The sequence below is a fragment of the Panthera pardus genome, unplaced genomic scaffold (assembly GCF_024362965.1).
Source record: "Panthera pardus isolate Hobbes unplaced genomic scaffold, ASM2436296v1 HiC_scaffold_7, whole genome shotgun sequence".
Taxonomy (NCBI): domain Eukaryota; kingdom Metazoa; phylum Chordata; class Mammalia; order Carnivora; family Felidae; genus Panthera; species Panthera pardus.
This window is the reverse complement of record NW_026527002.1, coordinates 65,849,406-65,869,036: the sequence shown is the minus strand read 5'-3', so window position 1 is coordinate 65,869,036 and position 19,631 is coordinate 65,849,406. Positions and strand designations below refer to the sequence as shown.

Genomic DNA, 19,631 nt, shown 5'->3' with positions numbered 1-19,631 from the left:
GCTGAGTTAACTGTTGCTAACGGTCAGAGCCACTAGCAGTGTCACCACGTCTCACCAGATAGTTAGGTCTGGCCTCACTCTGGCTTACATGCTAAAAATTCCCCACATCTTCAAAAATACAGTATCTTGTCTCATGGAATTTATCTCTCATATATATAAACACTCATGTTTTCTTTTAGAATCTTTTGAAGACTGTTGTTAAAAAAAGTCGAGAATACAATATTTTTCAGTTGGAGAATCTATATGCAGTGATCAGCCAATGTATTTATCAGCATCGCATGGACTATGACAAAACGGCACTTATTCAGGTAAACCAATCTATATAAGGAATTATAAGATGATAAGAATTTTTAAAGACCATTTTTTAATATGTGGATTATGGACTGTTTCTAGACACAGCCAAGTTCTGTGCTTTTTGAAATCTAGCACTTCACTAGTTTGTGTTTCTTCAAAAATCATTGCAATTATTGTATTAGAAGACTATGAAACATCTCTATTTTGTGTGTGTATTGATGAAGATATAAAGCTCTTTTAAAGATAAGACTTAAGATGGATCAATCTGTGTCTTTACCTACTCTTTATAGTGAGCATTGGTACTAATTTTTAAAAATAGATATTGGATGATAATATAGTATACTATACACACTACTGGTACCTACTAGTATAGCTACTAGTATATAATATACTTAGTAATTAGTATATCTACTAAGTATAACATGGTACCTAAATAGCATAATATGTATGTAACGTTAGTACCTACAAAATATGAAATATTAATACCTAGAAATACACTAGTGCCTTGATTATAACTATTTGAACTTAACATAAGACGAATGCATCTCAGACTCATTTCAAAGGGATTTAAATGAAGTCCCATTGGTGATATCAGTTTGTGTGATAGTCCTAAATACTGAACTAAATTTCTATTTTCACTATCATATATGGGTTAATAATATTCTTGAGGTTGTTGACAAAATAGATGTAATGTTTCTTTAGCTTTTTTCATGTTGAAAGTTACTATTTTTCCTTCTTACTCTTTATCTAGAAAATGGAGCAAGAGGTAGAAAACTTCAGTTGTTCCAGATCATGATGTCTTGGTATCAAATATTCTTTATATTCAGTTCCTATTTAATTCACCTTTGTTGTGTCCGTATAACTGGTGCGAGATGAAATCCTGCATCTTTAAGGAAAAGATTAAAATAGTAAATAAAAATATTTAAGCTTTCTTGGTATTTATGTACATGTGTAAGATAAATTACAGAGATAACTGATAAATATTGAAAGTTTGATTGAAAAAGGCACTGTAGTAATAGTAATTCTGTAGCATATGAAGTGTGGCCAACTCTTAATAAAAGTAATTTTGATAACTAATGTTTTATGGCACTTAAGAGTAATTAGTGACATTGATATTTTTTGTTTTGAGCACTTTTAAGTTTTTTCCTTCCTAAAAATAGTTTCTTGTATCAGACTAGAAACTTAATCATTGTGTCTTTCCATTCTTTTTTTTTTTTTTAATTCCCATCTCTCGTTTTCCTTTAGCTTTCTTTGCCCAGTTACTTAAAAGCCAGGATTCAAGTCATGATTTGTGGGAAGGTCCTTGAACAACTTCTGTACATGAATGTCAAAATTGATGCTTTTTAGATAAACATTTTTATAATTCTAATTTGGGTTAATAAAGATTTTAAATATTTTTGGTTTATTTTTATGATTATACACACAAATGTATTAATAATTACTTTGTTGAATATCTTTTTAATAGAACAAAAGTTTTATATTTGAAAACTCTTTATATCCTTCTAAGTTTGTGTTTAGGTTGTATTCTATAGATAGCTTTTATATACAATTATATAAAGATAAATATTATAAATTTTGTATTAATGATACCAAAAATAAATTTCTTCCTTAAAGCAATAAAACTATTCACTACCATGCATATTCTTTTGTTTTGTTCTTTTAAAGAGACATTCTAGTTTGTAAAAATAGTTGGAAACTTCTTTAGAGGGGAATAGGAGATAATGATCTCCTATGAGAGATTCTGAATTCTAAAACAGTTTCAGGGGCACCTGGGTGGTTCAGTTGGTTCAGCGTTCGACTCTTGATTTTGGCTCAGGTTATGATCTCATGGTTTGTGAGATCAAGCCTCGCGTCAGGTTCTGCCCTGTCAGTGCAGACCGTGCTTGGGATATTGCAGACCCTCCTCCCTCCCTCTTTCTCTCTCTCTCTCTCTTTCTCTCTCCCTCCCTCAGCTTGCACGCATGCCCACACACGCACACACATATTCTTGCTCTCTTTCTCTCAAAATAAACATTTTTTAAAAGGGGGGTCGGTGGTGCCTGGGTGGCTCAGTCAGTTAAGCGTCCGACTTTGGCTCAGGTCATGATCTCATAGTTTGGGAGTTCAAGCCCTGCATCGGGCTGTGCTGATAGCCCAGAGCCTGGAGCCTGCTTCAGATTCTGTGTCTCCCTCTCTTTCTGCCCTCCCCTCTCCCCGCCCCCCCCCCCACCCCGCTCATGCTCTGACTTTCTCTCTCTCCCAAGAATAAATGACCATGTAAAAAAAATTTTTTTTAAATAAAAGTTTCAGAGGTGAGTTGCCTTTTGTTGATTTATCAGCATACTGTATTTAAATTAAGCCTTTTAAAACCCAGTAATTTAGATACCTTAATTAATAGATACTGTCTATATAATGCATAACACAATGCCAGTCACTGAAAAAATGTAAAGTAGCATATATTTCTGGACTTAAGTATACACACATACACATATACTCATTTTTATTAAAGCTTATTATAACTTACTCCAGATGCATCTTCTGTAACTCCAGATGCATCATTTTTTATGTATAGCTTCGGTAGTAAATTTTAAAGGTGAAAATTGCTTCTCAGACTTGCTTCTATTTCTTCATTATTTCAAAATATCCTAAAGATAATCCAGTGTAAACAAGTACAAAATCTATTACTGTGCATAGTTTAAAATGCTGTTCACACTGGAATGTTGATATGATCTTTGTACTTTAGCTACAAAGATGAACATACTTCCTGTCCTTTTCGTGACAGACACACTGTCTATGGACAGGGAAATAATTTGTCTATGTTTCCTATTCAGACTTTCAAAACCATGCTGAAATTGCAAGCCTAGGATGTTTTATCTTTTTTGTTTTGTTTTTGTTTTTTGTTTTCTGTGGGGTTTTTTTGCTTAAAAGTGCAATCAGTCTGTAGTAATTAGGGCAAGAAAAAGAAATAAAAGGCATCCAAATGGGAGAGGAAGAAGTAAAGCTATTCATAAATGGCATGATTTTGTATGTACAAATTTCTAAAGAATTCACAAAATATCTGTTAGAACTAATAAATTCCGCAAAGTGGCAGAATAGGTCAACATAAAAATCAGTTGTATTTTGATATACTAGCAATGAACAATCCGAAAAGAAAATTAAGAAAGCAATTCCATTTACAATAGCGTCTGAGATAATAAAACACCTTGGAATAAATTTAACCAAGGAAGTACAAGACTTGTACACTTACAGTACAAAATTTTGATGAAAGAAATTGAATAAGACCTACATAAATGGAAAGACATCCTGTATTCAAGTATTGGAAGACTTAATGTCAAAATGGCAGTATTCACCAAAAGAATCTACAGATTCAGTTTAATGCCTATCAAAATCCCAATGGTTTTTTGCAGAAATAGGAAAGTCAGTCCTATATTCATAATGTAATTGCAAGGGACCCTGAATAGCCAAAACAATCTTGAAAAAAGTAGAGAAAGTTGGGAGACTCACACCTCCCAATTCCAAAACTTAACACAAAGTTATATACAAAACAGGTGATGCTAGCATACAGGATAGCTATAAGATCAATGGGATAGAATTGAGAGTCCAGAAATAAATCCATTAATCTATGGTCAATTGATTTTTGAAAATGATGTCTAAGACCATTCAATAGGGGAAGAATAGTCCCTTCAACAAATGGTGTGCTGGGAAAGCTGGATATCCACATGCAAAAGAATGAGTTTGGACCTCTACATCACACCATGTACAAAAATGAACACAAATGGATCAGAGACCTGAATTTAATAGCTAAAACATAAAACTCATTGGGGCGCCTGGGTGGCTCAGTCGGTTAAGCGTCCGACTTCAGCTCAGGTCACGATCTTGGCGGTCCGCGAGTTCGAGCCCCGCGTCGGGCTCTGTGCTGACAGCTCAGAGCCTGGAGCTTGCTTCCGATTCTGTGTCTTCTCTCTCTGCCCCTCCCCCGTTCATGCTGTGTCTCTCTCTGTCTCAAAAATAAATAAACATTAAAAAAAATTTATAAAACATAAAACTCATAGAAGAAAACGAGGACAAATCTTTATGACCTTGAATTTGGCAATGATTTCTTAAATGTGGCAAAAAACACTAGCAACAAAAAGAAAATTAGATAAATCAGACTTCATCACAATGAAAACCTTCATGTCTCTTGTACAAATACTATCATCTCAAAGGATTATTAAAGCTCACCAACCAAAAGACAATTCGGTAATAGATGGGGATGTTTTTGATGACTTAACAATTTTGAGGAGTGTCCTGGTCAAATATTTGGAAGATGCCCCTCTGCTGGAATTAGCCTGTTTTTCTCATGATTAGACTGGGATTACAGATTTGGGGGAGGAAGATCACAAAAGTAAAGTGATTATATCAGGTTACACACTATCAATGTGATTTATGGCTGTTGATTGGCCTTGACCACCTGGCAGAAATCGTGTTTCTCAGGTTTCTCCATTGTAAAGTAACTTCTTTCCCTTTCAGTACTGTACTCTGGAAGATCACTGTGCACAGCCCACTCCTAAGGATTGGGGGCCTGTCTCCCCTTTTGCCTTTCTTAAAACTGATCTTTTCAGGGATCCCGATTGGTATGCACTGTAGGATTAGTTGATGTTATTTCAGATTTACTTGTCTTCTCCCTGCCACCCTCCCACCCACACATGTACATTACTTCTTTGCAATTGAGAGATTGCCCCTAACTTTGTTAGGACCTGAGGAACGACCTCTTGCTGAGGGATACTGTGGGGATAAAAAGTACCTCTATATTAGGACATAGAGGAAATGATAGGCATTTTGCCTCCTAATATCCATTCTCTCTGCTTATCACAATACCCAGAGCAATCTGTCCTGGGAGATTATGTTTGCTAACGCTGAAGCAAAATGTGGCCATGTGACCACATGAGATACAAAGGGAAGTGTGCACGATTTCTAGGAGAGCTGCTAGGAAGGGAGGGGGTACCCCGAGAACACTTCCTGACCTGTGCTTCATTTTACCTGCTGCCTAGAATATATACATAAAATGGCTAGAACTCCAAAAGCTATCTTGGACCATGAGGTGACCTTAAAGATGGAACCCATGCCCTGCTTCATAGAAGTATAAGATGAAAGAACCTTGCTCATAATAACTTTAGGGGATTGCTATTCAAGTCCTTAACTACGTCTGGGCTTTTTTTTTTTTTTTTTTTTTCCAATCTGGACTTCTTGAGAGAGAAATTCTTGTTTATCTTTTTTCTTTTTTCTTTTCTTTTTTTTTTTTTTTAGAGAGAGAAAAAACGTGAGTGGCAGAGAGAAAGAGAAGCGGGGCTCACCTGAAGTGGGGGCTCGTGTTTTTACTCAAAGTGGGGCTCACGTTTTTACCTGAAGCGGAGCTTGAGCTACCCAATGTGGGACTTGAACTCACGAACCGTGAGATCATGACCTGAGCCAAAGTCAGACACTTAACCAACTGAGGTACCCAGGTGCCCCAACCTCCTCATTTTCTGAGGAAAACTCATCCTGACTTTTTAAGTCAGGAACTATTTTTGTTTTATGATTATAGATCCAGAACTTACATAATGTCCATATTTGCCACTAAATAAGAATCAACTGACCTAATGACTGGGTAATGGATAAGGAAAGCAGGACATTAAGGAGCAGGATAGGAAGATAACAAAGCTGACAGAAAATAGAGGTCCTTGGGGGTTATAGAGAAGGGAAGCCCATACCTCAGACAAAGAGTAGGATGTAGCTAATAGCATCTAATTTTCAAAAAGATACAGAATCATCTTCATTATATTTTTAGAAGTTGCATCTGTTAGATTTATCCAGCTCCAAGGCTGTAAAAGAACAGATTTTTCACTTCAGTTTGCTAACAGTTAATTGTTCACATATTGGGCATTCTCATGAGATTGAAACCCATCTAACTAATGATTCTATCTTAGCTTTGCAACTGATGATAACAGTTCATCGGTACAATGACTGGAAAGACTGAAAGGAAGATTGTGGGGATTTTCATTTTGTTTTTCACTAGCTCTAGAATATTTACATATTTAAAATAATATTCACATTTAATATGTTATGTTTATGCATACACCAGAATTCACATGTAATTAAATTGTTGTATATGTATTTAAAAATTATGTTTATATATAAATATTGATGAGAGAGAGCAGTTAAACCAGTTAAAGTGTTGAATTAACAGATGGGTTTTTGGAAAACTGGACGGTGACATGCAGAAGAATGAAACTAGACCACTTTCTTACACCATACACAAAAGTAAATTCAAAATGGATGAAAGACCTGAATGTGAGACAGAAAACCATCAAAATCCTAGAGGAGAACACAGGCAGCAACATCTTTGACCTCAGCTGGAACAGCTTATTGCTAGACACATCACGGAGGGAAGGAAAACAAAAGCAAACATGAACTATTGGGACTTCATCAGATAAAAAGCTTCTGCACGACAAAGGAAACAACCAACAAAACTAAAAGGCAGCCTACGGAATGGGAGAAGATATTTGCAAATGGCATATCTAGTAAACGGTTCGTATCCAAAATCTATAAAGAACTTATCAAACTCAACACCCAAAAATAATAAACCCAGTTAAGAAATGGACAGAAGAGGAGCGCCTGGGTGACCCATTTGGTTCAGTATCTGACTCTTGATTTTTGGCTTAAGTCATGATCCCAGGGTAGTGGGATCAATCCCCATGTCAAGCTCCGTGCTGAGCATGGAGCCTGCTTAAGATTCTCTCCCTCTGCCCCCTCCCCTGCTTGCACTCTCTCAAAATAAAATAAAGTAAAATAAAATAAAATAAAATAAAAATCATTAAAAACAAAAAGAAATGGGCAAAAGACATGAATAGACACTTTTCTAACAGACACATGAAAAGATGTTCAACATCACTCATCATCAGGAAAATACAAATCAAAATCAGGAGATACCATCTCACACCTGTCAGAATGGCTAAAATTAATAACACGAAAAAACAATACATGTTGGTGAGGATGCAAAGAAAAGGGAACCCTCTTGCGCTTGGTTGAATGCACAGTGGTGCAGCCACTCTGGAGAACAATATGGAGGTTCCTCAAAAAACTAAAAATAGAACTACCCTATGACCCGACAAATGCCCTATTAGGTATTTACCCAAAGGATACAAAAATACAGATTTGAAAGGCTACATGCACCCCAATGTTTATAGCAGCACTGTCAAAAATAGCCAAATTATGGAAAGAGCCCAAATGTCCATTGACTGATAAATGGATAAATTAGATGTGGTAGATATGTATGTGTATATATATATATATATATATGTGTGTGTGTGTGTGTGTGTATATATATATATATATACACACACACACACATACATACATATACACACATACACACAATGGATATTACTCGGCCATCAAAAAGAATGAAATCTGCCACTTGCAATGACGGAGCTAGAATATATTATGCTAAGTGAAATAAGTCAATCAAAGACAAATACCATATGATTTCACTTATGTGGAATTTAAGAAAACAGATGAACGTATGGAAGGGAGGGGGAAGAAAAGAGGGAAACAAATAACACTCTTAATGATAGAGAACAAACTGAGGGTTGATGGAGGGAGGTGGGTGGGAGATGGAGTAAATGGGTGATGGGTATTAAGGAGGGCACTTGTGATGAGCATTGAGTGTTGTAAGTGTTGAATCACTGAATTCTACTCCTGAAACCAATATTGCACTATATGTTAACTAAAATTTAAATTTAAAAAACAGATGGTTTTTACTGGTTAAGATTCTTTTGATTGCAAGCAACAGAAATTCTCTTTGGCTAACTTTAGCAAAAAGGCATATATTTTTGCGGTGCCTGGGTGGCTCAGTTAGTTAAGCGTCCGACTCTTGATTTCAGCTTAGGTCATGATCTCAGTTTGTGAGTTCAAGCCCTGCATCGGGCTCTGCACTGACAGTGTGGAGAAGGTTTAGGATTGTCCCTCTCCCCTCTTTCTCTGCCCCTACCCTGCTTGCTCTCTCCCTCAAAATAAATAACTAAACTTTAAAAAAAAAAAAAGGCATATATTTTTGAAAAGATGTAAGTTACCTCACGGGTGGTCTTAACCAAGTCAGTGGAGAGAACCAGGGCTGTTCCAAGCTCTTGCAGGAATTTTTAAAATAGTTGCTATTAATATAATTCAACAAAGACACCCACGCTTATTGATTCCACTTTAATGTGTTTTTTAAATTTATTTTTGAGAGAGCGCAAGTGGGGGAGGGACAGGGAGACAGAGGACCTGATGGGGGCTCTGCGCTGATGGCAGTGAACCTGATATGGGGCTCAAACTCACAGTCCATGAGATCATGACCTGAGCCAGACGGACGCTCAATCGACCGAGCCACCCAGGTGCCCCTCATTGATTCCATTTTAGATTTCAGAGTTCCCCCCACCAAAGAATTGGATTGGTCTTAATGTTCCCCCTAACTATGGCCAGAAGCCAGGGTCACATAATTTAGACACTGTTAAAGAAAATCGCCATTACAAGGAAGTGCCAACCCAGAAGCCACCCCAAGAGGCTGTCATAAAGCTTAACAAAGTCACAATTTACTGACATAATTTCTAATGCGCATTTGAGCCAGTTAATACATATGGTTAACTCTCACCTTGTATGTAATGTACATGCAGTATTTTATTTAATCCTTAGAATGACCTTAGGAGGTATATTCTATGTTATTTTCATTTTACAAGTTTAATGGGTAGATAGGTAATTTATTCAATTTCACACATTAGTGGCAAAAGCAGGATTCTATTAGGTGTGTATGGTTGAAACCTATGTTCTTAACTACCTCCCCTAAACAGACACTGTGGTGCCCTACGCCTATGCTCTTGGCATTCAACATTCTGGCATGTGCCATTGGCAACCTCCTGCAAACATCTGTAACCCCACCCGAGGGTGTTTTCGTGATCCATGCTGGATGTAGGCTGAAAGTGACAGAAAGTATAACATCCCTGGGATCAGCTGCCAACAAGACATAGGTAGAAACTGATGAATAATAACACCCCGTCTCCCTTGCTCCTGAGGTGTCTTCTACACTGTCTCTAGTCTCCACTGGGGTTGAGCCCTAGATCCTGAAACTGAGGGCTATTCAAGCCCCAGACTGCTTAAAACTGCACTCTATCCTTGTAGCTTCCTTCCCTGTCTCATTTCTCTCCCCTGCCCGTACTTCTTGGCATCGCCTTCCACATAACCATTTACTCTCACATTTCTTTATTCAGGGTCTCCTTTAAGGAGAACTGAATCTATGACACTCCCTTTATATATAAAGTGAAAGAAAAATATGAAAATTCCCTAAACAACGACTATAAGTTTTTTATGTTTCTCAGCTGTTATTGAACCTTACAAATCAGCATTCATTTCCTCAGTATTGTGACAGCTTAACAATTTTCAAATTTATTCCCATTTCAAAGATTGTCATAATTGTTTTGTAGTCATGTTAAATTATGTCTCTATTCTGTTTTCAAGAGGAAAAATCTGGAAGCTTCATGTTTGGGCTATGTAATTTTAGTATGCAAAGGTTGGAAATGAAATCATTACATTTGAGCAATCAACCCTGCCAACATCCAAGCTCTGGCTGGGAGTCAGAGAACAGCACTTAACATGCAGTGAGAGGGCTCTTGGAATACCACTACCTTCAGACCACATGCCAAATCGAAATGATTTAAACATCCAAAATATATGGGACTAAAACATTTACTGGATCGAAGAGTGCCAAACATGGGCACCCTGGACATGAGGACGCTGTGAGCTACAAATATTGGTTTAAAAGACCATTGTGAAACTTCAGCTTGCTTAAAGATTGACTTGGGGGGGAAGGAGGGGGGCCTGTTGCAATAGATAATGTATTCATGAAATAATTTGGAAACTGATTACGTGTGATGAATCTTAATTATAGCTATTTACTGTGGTGAATGTTTAGGAAAATCAGGGTCTTAAAAAAAGACACAAGCTTTTGCTTTAATTATTTAGGAAGAAAAATAAGTTACCCCAATCTTATGTTCTGTAATTACTTTTTTCATTCAATTTACATGTTTTATATTTAGGACCAGAGCATATGTCTCTTTTCTGTTTCTTACTTAAATTTTTCCTAAGTCTCCTTCCCCACCCCACTAGGGAGAAAATGTAATTTACCATCATCACTCAAATGAATTCCCTGGTTTCTTCCGAACCTTCACCTCACAGCTGTTGCACGAAATATAATCACTGAAATACTAGCTAAATGAAAATGTCTATCCAAAATGACAGTTTTCTAATATTATTACATGAAATAACCTTGCAGAAGAAGAAACAAAGATAACATTTTCTCTCATCTAAAAATAGCTAATCTGGAAATACACCAAAATGCTAATAGTAGTTAGGGAGAACTGTAGATGGGTTCTTACCTCTGTTTTTTCTTTTTTGAAGTGTTTGCAAAGTTATTATATTCCTTTGGTAGTGCAAATATAAAAATTTAAAAGTTGTTTTCATAATTCTTGATTATGAAACGTGGAGGCAAAATCTAAAGGGAGGCAAAAATCAGAAAAAATCTTGTGTGTCTAAACTGAAAAAATGCGTATTTCTTATATTTTTATATTGTTCCTCAACGGTCTTTGGGCAAGTATTTCTGAAAAAGTTGCTAAAAGTCAGCATATCTCTGCATGATCAGAAAAGAGGTGTTGAACCTCTGGGTATGTGCATAATATAAGCATGGCAGTGTATCACCTTGCTGGCTATAAAAGGCATTCCTCTCACCCAGCTATGAAACAGGAAGGAAAGAAGTGTAAGGAGGAGGTAGATTATAAAATATCTGACCTACAAACCAGCCGAGAAATTAATGAGAAGCCCAAGCTGATTGGTGGATGTGTTCAATTTATGACATTCATAAATAAAATGAGATAATGGTATAGTTAAAGTACATTACAAATGACAAGACACAAAACCAGTATATTATTATCAGGGTATCTTAATTGTAGTCATGAGGGCAGAGACTCGGTCTGTCTTGTCCAATTAATATTTGCTGAATTTATGTTTATGTGCACCTACATACTATTATTAAGGACTTACTGCGTACAATGCATTAGAGGAGAGAAAAATGATGTGTGGTCTCTGCCTCATAAGAAAGGTATAATACGACAAAATCACATGTCAACACGCCTAAAGTGCCCCCTACCTCAGTAAAGAATTTAGGTTTGCTTTTACTTTCTTTACCATCCATGGCACAGAAGAATGGACTGTGCAGTGGAAAAGGAGGGCCTGTGGAGTCAAACATGGGTTCCAACCTTCTTGAACATGTTCTCCAAAAAAAGAGATGCCTTTTGTTAAGGTAACATGGCAGCAACACTTGTTGCATAAGTCGTGGAAATCCCTTTTCCTCCTACGTCGGCAAACTAGAAGACATGTATTCCAAAAGGCACAGCCAAAAAGAGGGGTTAGCCTGGATCCCTGAGCCACCGCTTGGCAGGAGGTGACCCAGAGGTCACTGAGAGCTATAAGAAAACTTGATGAATGAGAAATAAATCATGATGTGTTCAATAAACCAAGGTTTATTTGGGTTTGTTAACAGCAGCACAGCCTTGTCTGTTCTGACAAACAGATACTATATTCCCTTGATGGTTGTTGAGCCTGTGGTGGAAGAATCAATGTGAGGGTAAAACAGACCTGTTTTTAAAAAGTGGACATGGGGCGCCTGGGTGGCGCAGTCGGTTAAGCGTCCGACATCAGCCAGGTCACGATCTCGCGGTCCGTGAGTTCGAGCCCCGCGTCAGGCTCTGTGCTGACGGCTCGGAGCCTGGAGCCTGTTTCCGATTCTGTGTCTCCCTCTCTCTCTCTGCCCCTCCCCCATTCATGCTCTGTCTCTCTCTGTCCCAAAAATAAATAAAAAAAAAATGTTGAAAAAAAAAAAAAAAGTGGACAAAAATTGTTGGGATGCCTGGGTGGCTCAGTCGGTTAAGCGTCTGACTTGAGCTCAGGTCATGATCTCGAGGTTAGTGGGATCAAGCCCTGCATCAGGCTCTGTGCTGGCAGCTTGGAGCCTGCTTGAGATTCTCTCTCTCTCTCTCTCTCTCTCTCTCGTCTCTCTCTCTCTCTCTCTCTCTCTGCCCCACCCCTGCTTGTGCTTTCTCTCTCTCTCTCAAAATAAATAAACTTAGGGGAAAAAATGGCCAAAAATTGTTCTCTGTGCTGATTGTCTCTCCAGTGTAAAAGCCCTGACCAGCCTCTAGTCCTATCTAGGCTCCTGCTACCCGGTATTTAAACCTGAATAACCCTTTGCCTCCACAGCTTGTGGGACTTGAGTAAGGCAATCTTCTTGAGCCTAGTTTTCTTGTCTATACAATCGAGGACGTAGCATTAATACTCCTAGGATTATTTTGAAAATTAAATTACATAGCAAAGCACCTAGCTCAGGGCCGGACAGACAGAGGTGCTTTCTAAGAGTTGTTTGCCTCCCCTAAGCTTTATCTGAAGCCAATGGTTCTCAACACCGACTTTATTTTAGAATCATTTGGGAAACTTTTTTTTTTTTTTTTTTAATTAGTGCCTGTATCCCAACCTAAACCAAATCATCAGAATCTTTGGAGATAGGACCGGTGAGGGGTACAGGGGTGGGAGGTGGAGACTGTTTTTTAAAAGCACCAGATGATTCTATTGTCTAACCAGAGTTGAGAACCATTTTCTTAGGCAATGTATAAACAAAATGCTATTTGATGACAGAGTTTTTTTTTTCAAAAGTGACTTCAAAAGTACACAGTATGACCACTTTTTCACAGACTTGGAGCTTTAAAGAAGGCTTATTTATAAATGACAGACGAAAAGAGTCAATAAGTAGTTACTGGATGCTCTCAGGGGCTGAAGGGCATTCCGATAAGCAGAACTGTAGATAAGACCAGGGATGTTGCAATGGAACAGGCTCAGCTACCATTGACATTGTTTATAGTAATGACTGTTTTCATGCTGTCATGGGCTCAATTATTGTGTCTCCCTCAGAATTTATAAGGTGAAGTTCTAACCTAGTCAGAATGTGACTATATTTGGAGATAGATCTTTGCAGAGGTAATTAGGTAAAATGAGGGCTCAAACCCACCTAATCCTATATGATTGGTATTCTTATAAGGGAGGAATTTGGAGGTGCCTGGGTGGCTCAGTTGGTTAAGCATCCAATTTTGGCCTGGGTCATAATCTCACAGTTCTCGAGTTCAAGCCCTGCATCCATGTGTCTCCCTCTCTCTCTACCCCTCCCCCATTCACACTTTCTCTCAAAAATAAACATATAAAAAAAAAAAAAACCCCACCATGAAACATCTCTCTCTCTTAAAACCTTCAGAAGAAACTAATCCTGCTGACACCTTGGCCTCCAGATTTATGGCCTCTGCAACTGTGAGAAAAATAAATTTCCGTTGTTTAAGCCACCTCGTCTGTGGTACTTTGTTACAGCAGCCCTAAAAAAAGGAATACACCTCTGCTTACAGCGAAAGCATGTGGTAGGTTTTTGGTGAGTGAGTGGGAGAAAGAGCCACCTACCTCCACTTCATTAAGAGCTATTCAGAGAGGAGATGGATCTTTATCAAGTCCTTGAAATTGTGTACTTCAGCTGTTTGATGGGAAGGTAATTGAAAATACTAGAGAAGGCTGCCTGTGTCCAGGAAATGTGAATCACTGTGTCTGCTGGCTCACAGCCATCTCCTGAAGGAACTGCTCTTGCTCACAGCCTCTGCTGCCCACATAAAGCTGCCCCTTCTCCCCAAGACTGCCCACCCCTCCTGCCATGGCAGAGTAGACTAAACTGACCTTTTGCGAGGAGAAGTGCTGGACCAAGCAGTTTCTCTCTTTAGATTTTGGAATCGGGACACTGAGAACCAGGCCATTGAGCTCTAATGAACAAAGCTGAACAGTCATATCGGATTCCAGGGCTAAGGCTGCTTGGCTGAGGCATGTTCTAGAGGAGTCTTAAAAGGAGAGTCGAGGGAGGAAAAGATGGAGTGAACATGCAGGGGACAAACGGGAGCTTTGGCTTCTTTAATTGAGCTAGCTTGAATGGGTTTCTGTACCACAACCAGAAGAGTACTAAGTGGGGCAGCATGAAATCAACAAAAAAAAAATCAGGTCCAAAGTCCTGCCCTGCGAGGTCATCAAAAAATCAGCCTACTCTCTCTGCCATGCAGACTCATAAGACTTTCAGGCTAGAAAGGCCCCAGAGGACAGCATCAGCATTCTCGTGGCCAATATTGTCTGAAAAATTAACGCAAGCCAGGCCTCTTGCATGAGCTATCAACCCTTTGAGATAGGGCACAACAATTGTAATATCTTCATTTTGCAGATGAGTAGAAATAGAAGTTGAGAAACGTGCCTTGAGCCATATAGTTATTGTGGTAAATCGATTATAAAAATGGCCACAACTGTTTGCCCCTCCTGTATCTTCAGGCTTTGCAGTGTGACTTTGCATCTGTTCCCCTCAAGAGGTGGAATCTGGGCTGGCCCTGTGATGCTTTGACTAGTAGACTATGGCAGAAATGACAGTGTGTCAGTTCTGAGGCTAGCCTTAAGAAGTCTCAAACACTGCTTCTCAGTTTCTTATAACTTTTTGCACGTGAAGGAATCCAGGCTATTTTCTCCTGGAAGATGAGACACATGTGGCTCAGTCACCCCTATGATCAATAGCCAGACACCCACTGGAGGTATTGACTGAGGCCATCCTAGATGGCCAGCACCTAGATGATCCACTGACCATCAGCCAACTTCCAGCTACATGAATGAGTCTATCCTGGACCAGGCAGCCTCCAGACGACCCACCTGCTGACCACGATGCATGAGTGAGGCCAGTCAAGATCAGCCAAACCTGGCTCAGATCAGCAGAACCACCCAGCTGACCCACAGACTTATGGGCTAAATAACTGCTTGGGCTTTCAAGCTGCTAAGTTTGTGTGGTCTGTTATGAAGCAACAGTTGTTGATGCAGAGGATTTGGGACTTGAACAGAAAGAAGACTGTCTGACTTCAACACGAGGGAAGGCTTTCAAATTCTGTGCACACTGTAGCCTGGCTAATGCAATACCCTCTTTCTGAGAAAGGGTTTATGGAGCATCTTCATTAGACTTTAGGAAGGGTCAAGGTGGGTTCAAAACCCTTTACCTTGTAGGTAACTGGGCAACCGACTGGCAGCTTAACCTCTCCAAACCTTGGCATCCTCATTATGTTAACTTCAAGCAAAACCAACTACTTCACAGAGACACCAGGAAGGTGAAATAGTCTATCTAAAGTGCCCAGGGTTTACTGAGTCGCATGAGTTTGCCTGGAAGATGGACGTCTGTAATGGATTTAAAGGTTCTTGAAGACCGAAGTAGAATTTCCCTTCCAGTGCTGATGTCCAACCAACTGACAGCTTTAGAATATCTCTTCTTAGAGATAATGACTTGGTAGTTTATAACCCTTAGTTCTACAAGAATGCAGTAAGTTTTTCCTCAATTATAAGCATTTTGCTAGATCACTATTTCTCAAAGTGAAGCCTACGGGTCACCTAGATGAGGGTCACCAGCTGCCTGCCAAAGGTAGATTCATGACCTCACCCCAGACCTACTGAATTAGACTCTCCCAGGAGCAGAGTCTGAGAAGCTACATTGTATTGTATTGTATTATATTGTATCTTATGTATGTATGTATGTATTTATGTATTTATTTATTTACTTACTTATATATAGAGAGAGTGGGTGAGTTGGGGAGAAGGGCAGAGGGAGAGAGAATCTTAAGCAGGTTCTACACTCAGCACAGAGCCTGATGTGGGGCTCAATCCCATGACTCTGGGATCATGACTAGAGCTGAAATCAAGAGTCAGTCACTCAAACAACTGAGCCACCCAGGTGCCCCTGAGAAGCTACATTTTAAAGTTCCCAGGGAATCTCCACGCCCATTAAAGTTTAGGAACCGCTGCCCTAGACTCTTCCACTAAGTCTTTGAAAACCAGTGAAGGGTTGCATCTTCCCACTGTAGCAAGTTGGGTGTTCCTCTAGAGTTACTTGTGTCCTAAGACTTTAGGTCAAAAAAGATAACACTGGCACCATTTTTTTTTTCAGAGATAGCGTTGACAGAGCCACTAAAGTGTAACAGCATGTTATTCCTTGAATAAATACTGGAAAGTCAGTTTTTCCTGCTTTTCTTGTTTTGCATCTGTGGTCCCATAGTCCTACATGCAGTCTTATGCTAGATACAGAAACCGGGGAGGAGTGGAATGGGGAGGGCATTATTTAGAATACTACCTTGCTTTTACTGTTGTTATTATCAACAACATTCCCGTTTTTACAAGGCAAGCATTGAGAGGAATAAGAAATGAGTTGACCCTAAATTAACTTTAAAAGTTTGTTAAGTCTTGGGCGCTTGCGTGGCTCAGTCGGTTAAGCGTCTGACTTCGGCTCAGGTCATGATCTCCCAGTTCATGGGCTCGAGCCCTTGCCAGACTCTGTGCTGACAGCTCAGAGCCTGAAGCCTCCTTCGGATTCTGTGTCTCCCTCTCTCTTTGCCCCTCCCCCGCTCATGCTCTGTCTCTCTCAAAAATAAACATTAAAAAAAGAAAGGAAGTTTGTTAAGTCTGAGCTAGCTTTAGCAAGAACGTTTTTGTTTACCTTCTGAACTAGCCATTGGAGAGAATTGTGGGAGCATTTCACTAGGTCAAAATTCTTGAGTTCACCTACCTGTAATTAAAAGCTTAAAGCGTCTTTGTTTGATGTCTTTTAGGCTGATCTGTTTTCATGATATGTTTTTTAGAAGACTTGCTCACCAAAAGAAGAAAAAGGAGAAAAATAATAACAGAAGGAAACTACTACCAAAAGTGCTGTTGGAAGCCTATTCCTCTTCAGATGACACCAGTGCTGAGAACTTTTGATTCAAAGCTCTTCATTTCCTACAAATATTTTTTTCACTGTTCCAAATATGGAAGAGACTCTGAATAGCAAAAGTGCTGTGCTTTTTAAAACCTGCTGGACAACTTTTCATCTCTAGCAGTACTGAAGTTTTGCCATAGCAGACTGTGTGTGACAAACTGCAAAACATATGCATAAAAAAATCTAGACTCTTCTAACTGTGCCAATCCATGGCTAAAAACTTAACTTCTGGAGCCACACAGCTGTTGAAATCAGTCATATTTACAATTTTTACAAATGAGTTTATTTTAATAAAAACAAGTTACTCTGAGCATGATCTCTAAACAGATTTATGTGGGCTGGCACAATCTGCTATGTTAAACATATATTCATATTGCTTAGGACTGCAACCAGTTTTGTGTGTGTGTGTGTGTGTGTGTGTGTGTGTGTGCGCGTGTGCGTGTTTGAGGGTGATAACAGTCTTGCTTTGTTCAAGGATACCAAATAATTGGCAGCAATTCAGCCAAGGACACTGTTCTAAGCACCGTGCTATTGAAGTTGTTTTCCTGGACAGAATTGCCCTGTGGGCATGGCCCTAAACTGAGAGGACTCTGGGCTGCTGGCACTGGGCAGCGAACCAGGCAGACAGCTTCTAGTGAGAAGGAGGTGACTCTATAAACTGATGCTAAAGAAGATGAGGAGGAGGAGAAAAGGAAGGAAGGGAAGGAGGGAGAGAAGGGAGAAGGAGAAAGAGGAAAAGAGAAAAGAGGGAGATAGCAAAGGTGAGATTTCTGTTCATCAGCCCGTACCCTTAAAGGGATCTCTTTTTGAATCCCACCTTGATCTCTTCTCACTTCTCACCTTGGTTGATGTTTTCATGCTCATGTTTTTTGCTGGGTTACTAGACTGTAGTCTTCTTGAAGACAAAAATATTGCCGGACTCAGTTTTCATCTCCCACAGTGCCTGGCATATGCTGGTGCTCAAAAACCTAGCTGTTTAATGTATGAACAAAAGAATGAATTTCTGTAGCTCAAGCATTTCCTTTCCTCAGAAAGAAGTCCTAAGCAGTTTCTCAGTGGGCACAGTACTGCCCCCTAGGGGGCGTCTTGAGATTTTGTGGGGGCAGTTTTTGTTCCGTAGTTCTCATTGGGGCTAAAGTATTTACATAGTGCAACACATATTATTTTTATAGGTATTAGTATAGTATTTTAGAATAAACTACTTTCTCTTTTTCCACCTTTATAACATACACTGGTTTATTGAACTTATTTGTGTAGTTTACATTATCTGCGAATTTAATTCCAGGAGAGCAAAGTGGTGGTACATTTTTGTTGTAAATACAGGATGTTGAGTATGGTAGGGTTGAGTACCTCTGTTTATAAGATCATTAAGCTTTACTTGCTTCTGTTTCCCCAAGTTCTAGGATTCTAAGACAAAACATATAAATAAAAAGAAACTGCTGCATATCGATTTCAACAATCAGGGTTGTACTTTAAGCAACTGCACATTTTAGGATTAATGTGGCTCAGTGGAGTACTACTGTCAAAGCACAGAGGGTTGAGCGTCCAGGCCCATGAATCTGTGCAGAGCAGCTTGGAAGGTGAGACGTTTCTCTCCGCTTTGGTTTGCACGTTTCATAATTTTAAAAAGGATGTGGGGGTGGGGGGAAGGGAAGCGGAGGTGAGGAGGGGCGGTGACGCCGTCCGGTTTTCCCCAAAGCCTGGGTCCTTGGCTGGCATCTTCTTCGGGACTAGCTCCCATTGAAGCTGTCCGGTGAAGACCATATCTTTAAAAGAAAGCCCTTCAGCGGAGAGGCTCGTGAGCGGGGCGGCGGGTGGGGGGAGAGGGGGGAGGGGGCAGGCATGGGGGGAAAGGAGGACTTTGGGAAGCAAAGGGTGGTTCCGTCTTCAACTGCAGTTCGAAGTGAGGCTGAACTGAACTTTCGGTGTCAGCGGGTGGAGCTGCGGTTTGTGCTGGGGTAGGCACCCGCAGGCGAGAAGAGGCGGGCCGGCGGTTGACAGAAAGTGGGGTTTCGGGCTGGAATCCAGACTGGTCTCAGCAAGGCGGGGCTTCTTTTGACAGTGGGCGGGGATTCCGATGAAGGGGGCGGGGCTTGGGTGGACTGCCACCAGGAGATGGGGCTTAAGATGACAAGGGGCGTTTCTTAGGATCCGGCGGTGACATTAGCAAGGCAGAGCGCCCGGAGGGCAGGGCCACAAGTGACAGAAGGCGGGGACTGACCTGAGTAAAGACAAGTCTTCTGTTGGTGGGTGGAGCTACCGCCCGCAAGGGGCGGGGCCGCTTCGAGACCTGGAGGAGGCGAGGCTTCTGCTGACAGAGGGCGGGGCTTCCGAGCCGGCCGGGGCGGGGATTCTGTTGACAGAGGGGCGGGGCGGTTCCCTACCTCCCCGTGCGCCAATCCAGAGGGTAGAGACCCGGGTCGAACCCCAGGGGAGCAGCCGGGTCCGTGAGTAGAGAGCCTGGCGCGGA

At 40.2% G+C, this 19,631-nt stretch overlaps 1 protein-coding gene and 1 long non-coding RNA gene across 4 annotated transcripts in view; one reads left to right on the top strand and one right to left on the bottom strand.

Annotated features, from left to right (window-relative positions):
* The window catches only part of ATAD2 (ATPase family AAA domain containing 2), a 67,696-nt gene extending 66,006 nt beyond the window's left edge, over positions 1-1,690 (top strand). For 2 of the 3 annotated variants that reach the window (XM_019459913.2, XM_019459915.2), the window contains exons 27-28: positions 180-308; positions 1,046-1,690. In XM_019459913.2, the coding sequence (XP_019315458.1) occupies positions 180-308; positions 1,046-1,090 (174 nt within the window). In that variant the 3' untranslated portion in view covers positions 1,091-1,690. The remainder of the gene's footprint in view (positions 1-179; positions 309-1,045) is intronic. The other variant, XM_019459914.2, reaches the window with a different exon arrangement.
* A 16,689-nt stretch (positions 1,691-18,379) lies between these two features.
* On the bottom strand, positions 18,380-19,582 carry LOC128775264 (uncharacterized). The gene is made up of 2 exons (XR_008419892.1): positions 19,383-19,582; positions 18,380-19,282 (listed from the first exon to the last, which is right to left on the bottom strand). It is a non-coding gene; the product is annotated as an uncharacterized LOC128775264 (long non-coding RNA).
* Between the last annotated feature and the right edge of the window lie 49 nt (positions 19,583-19,631).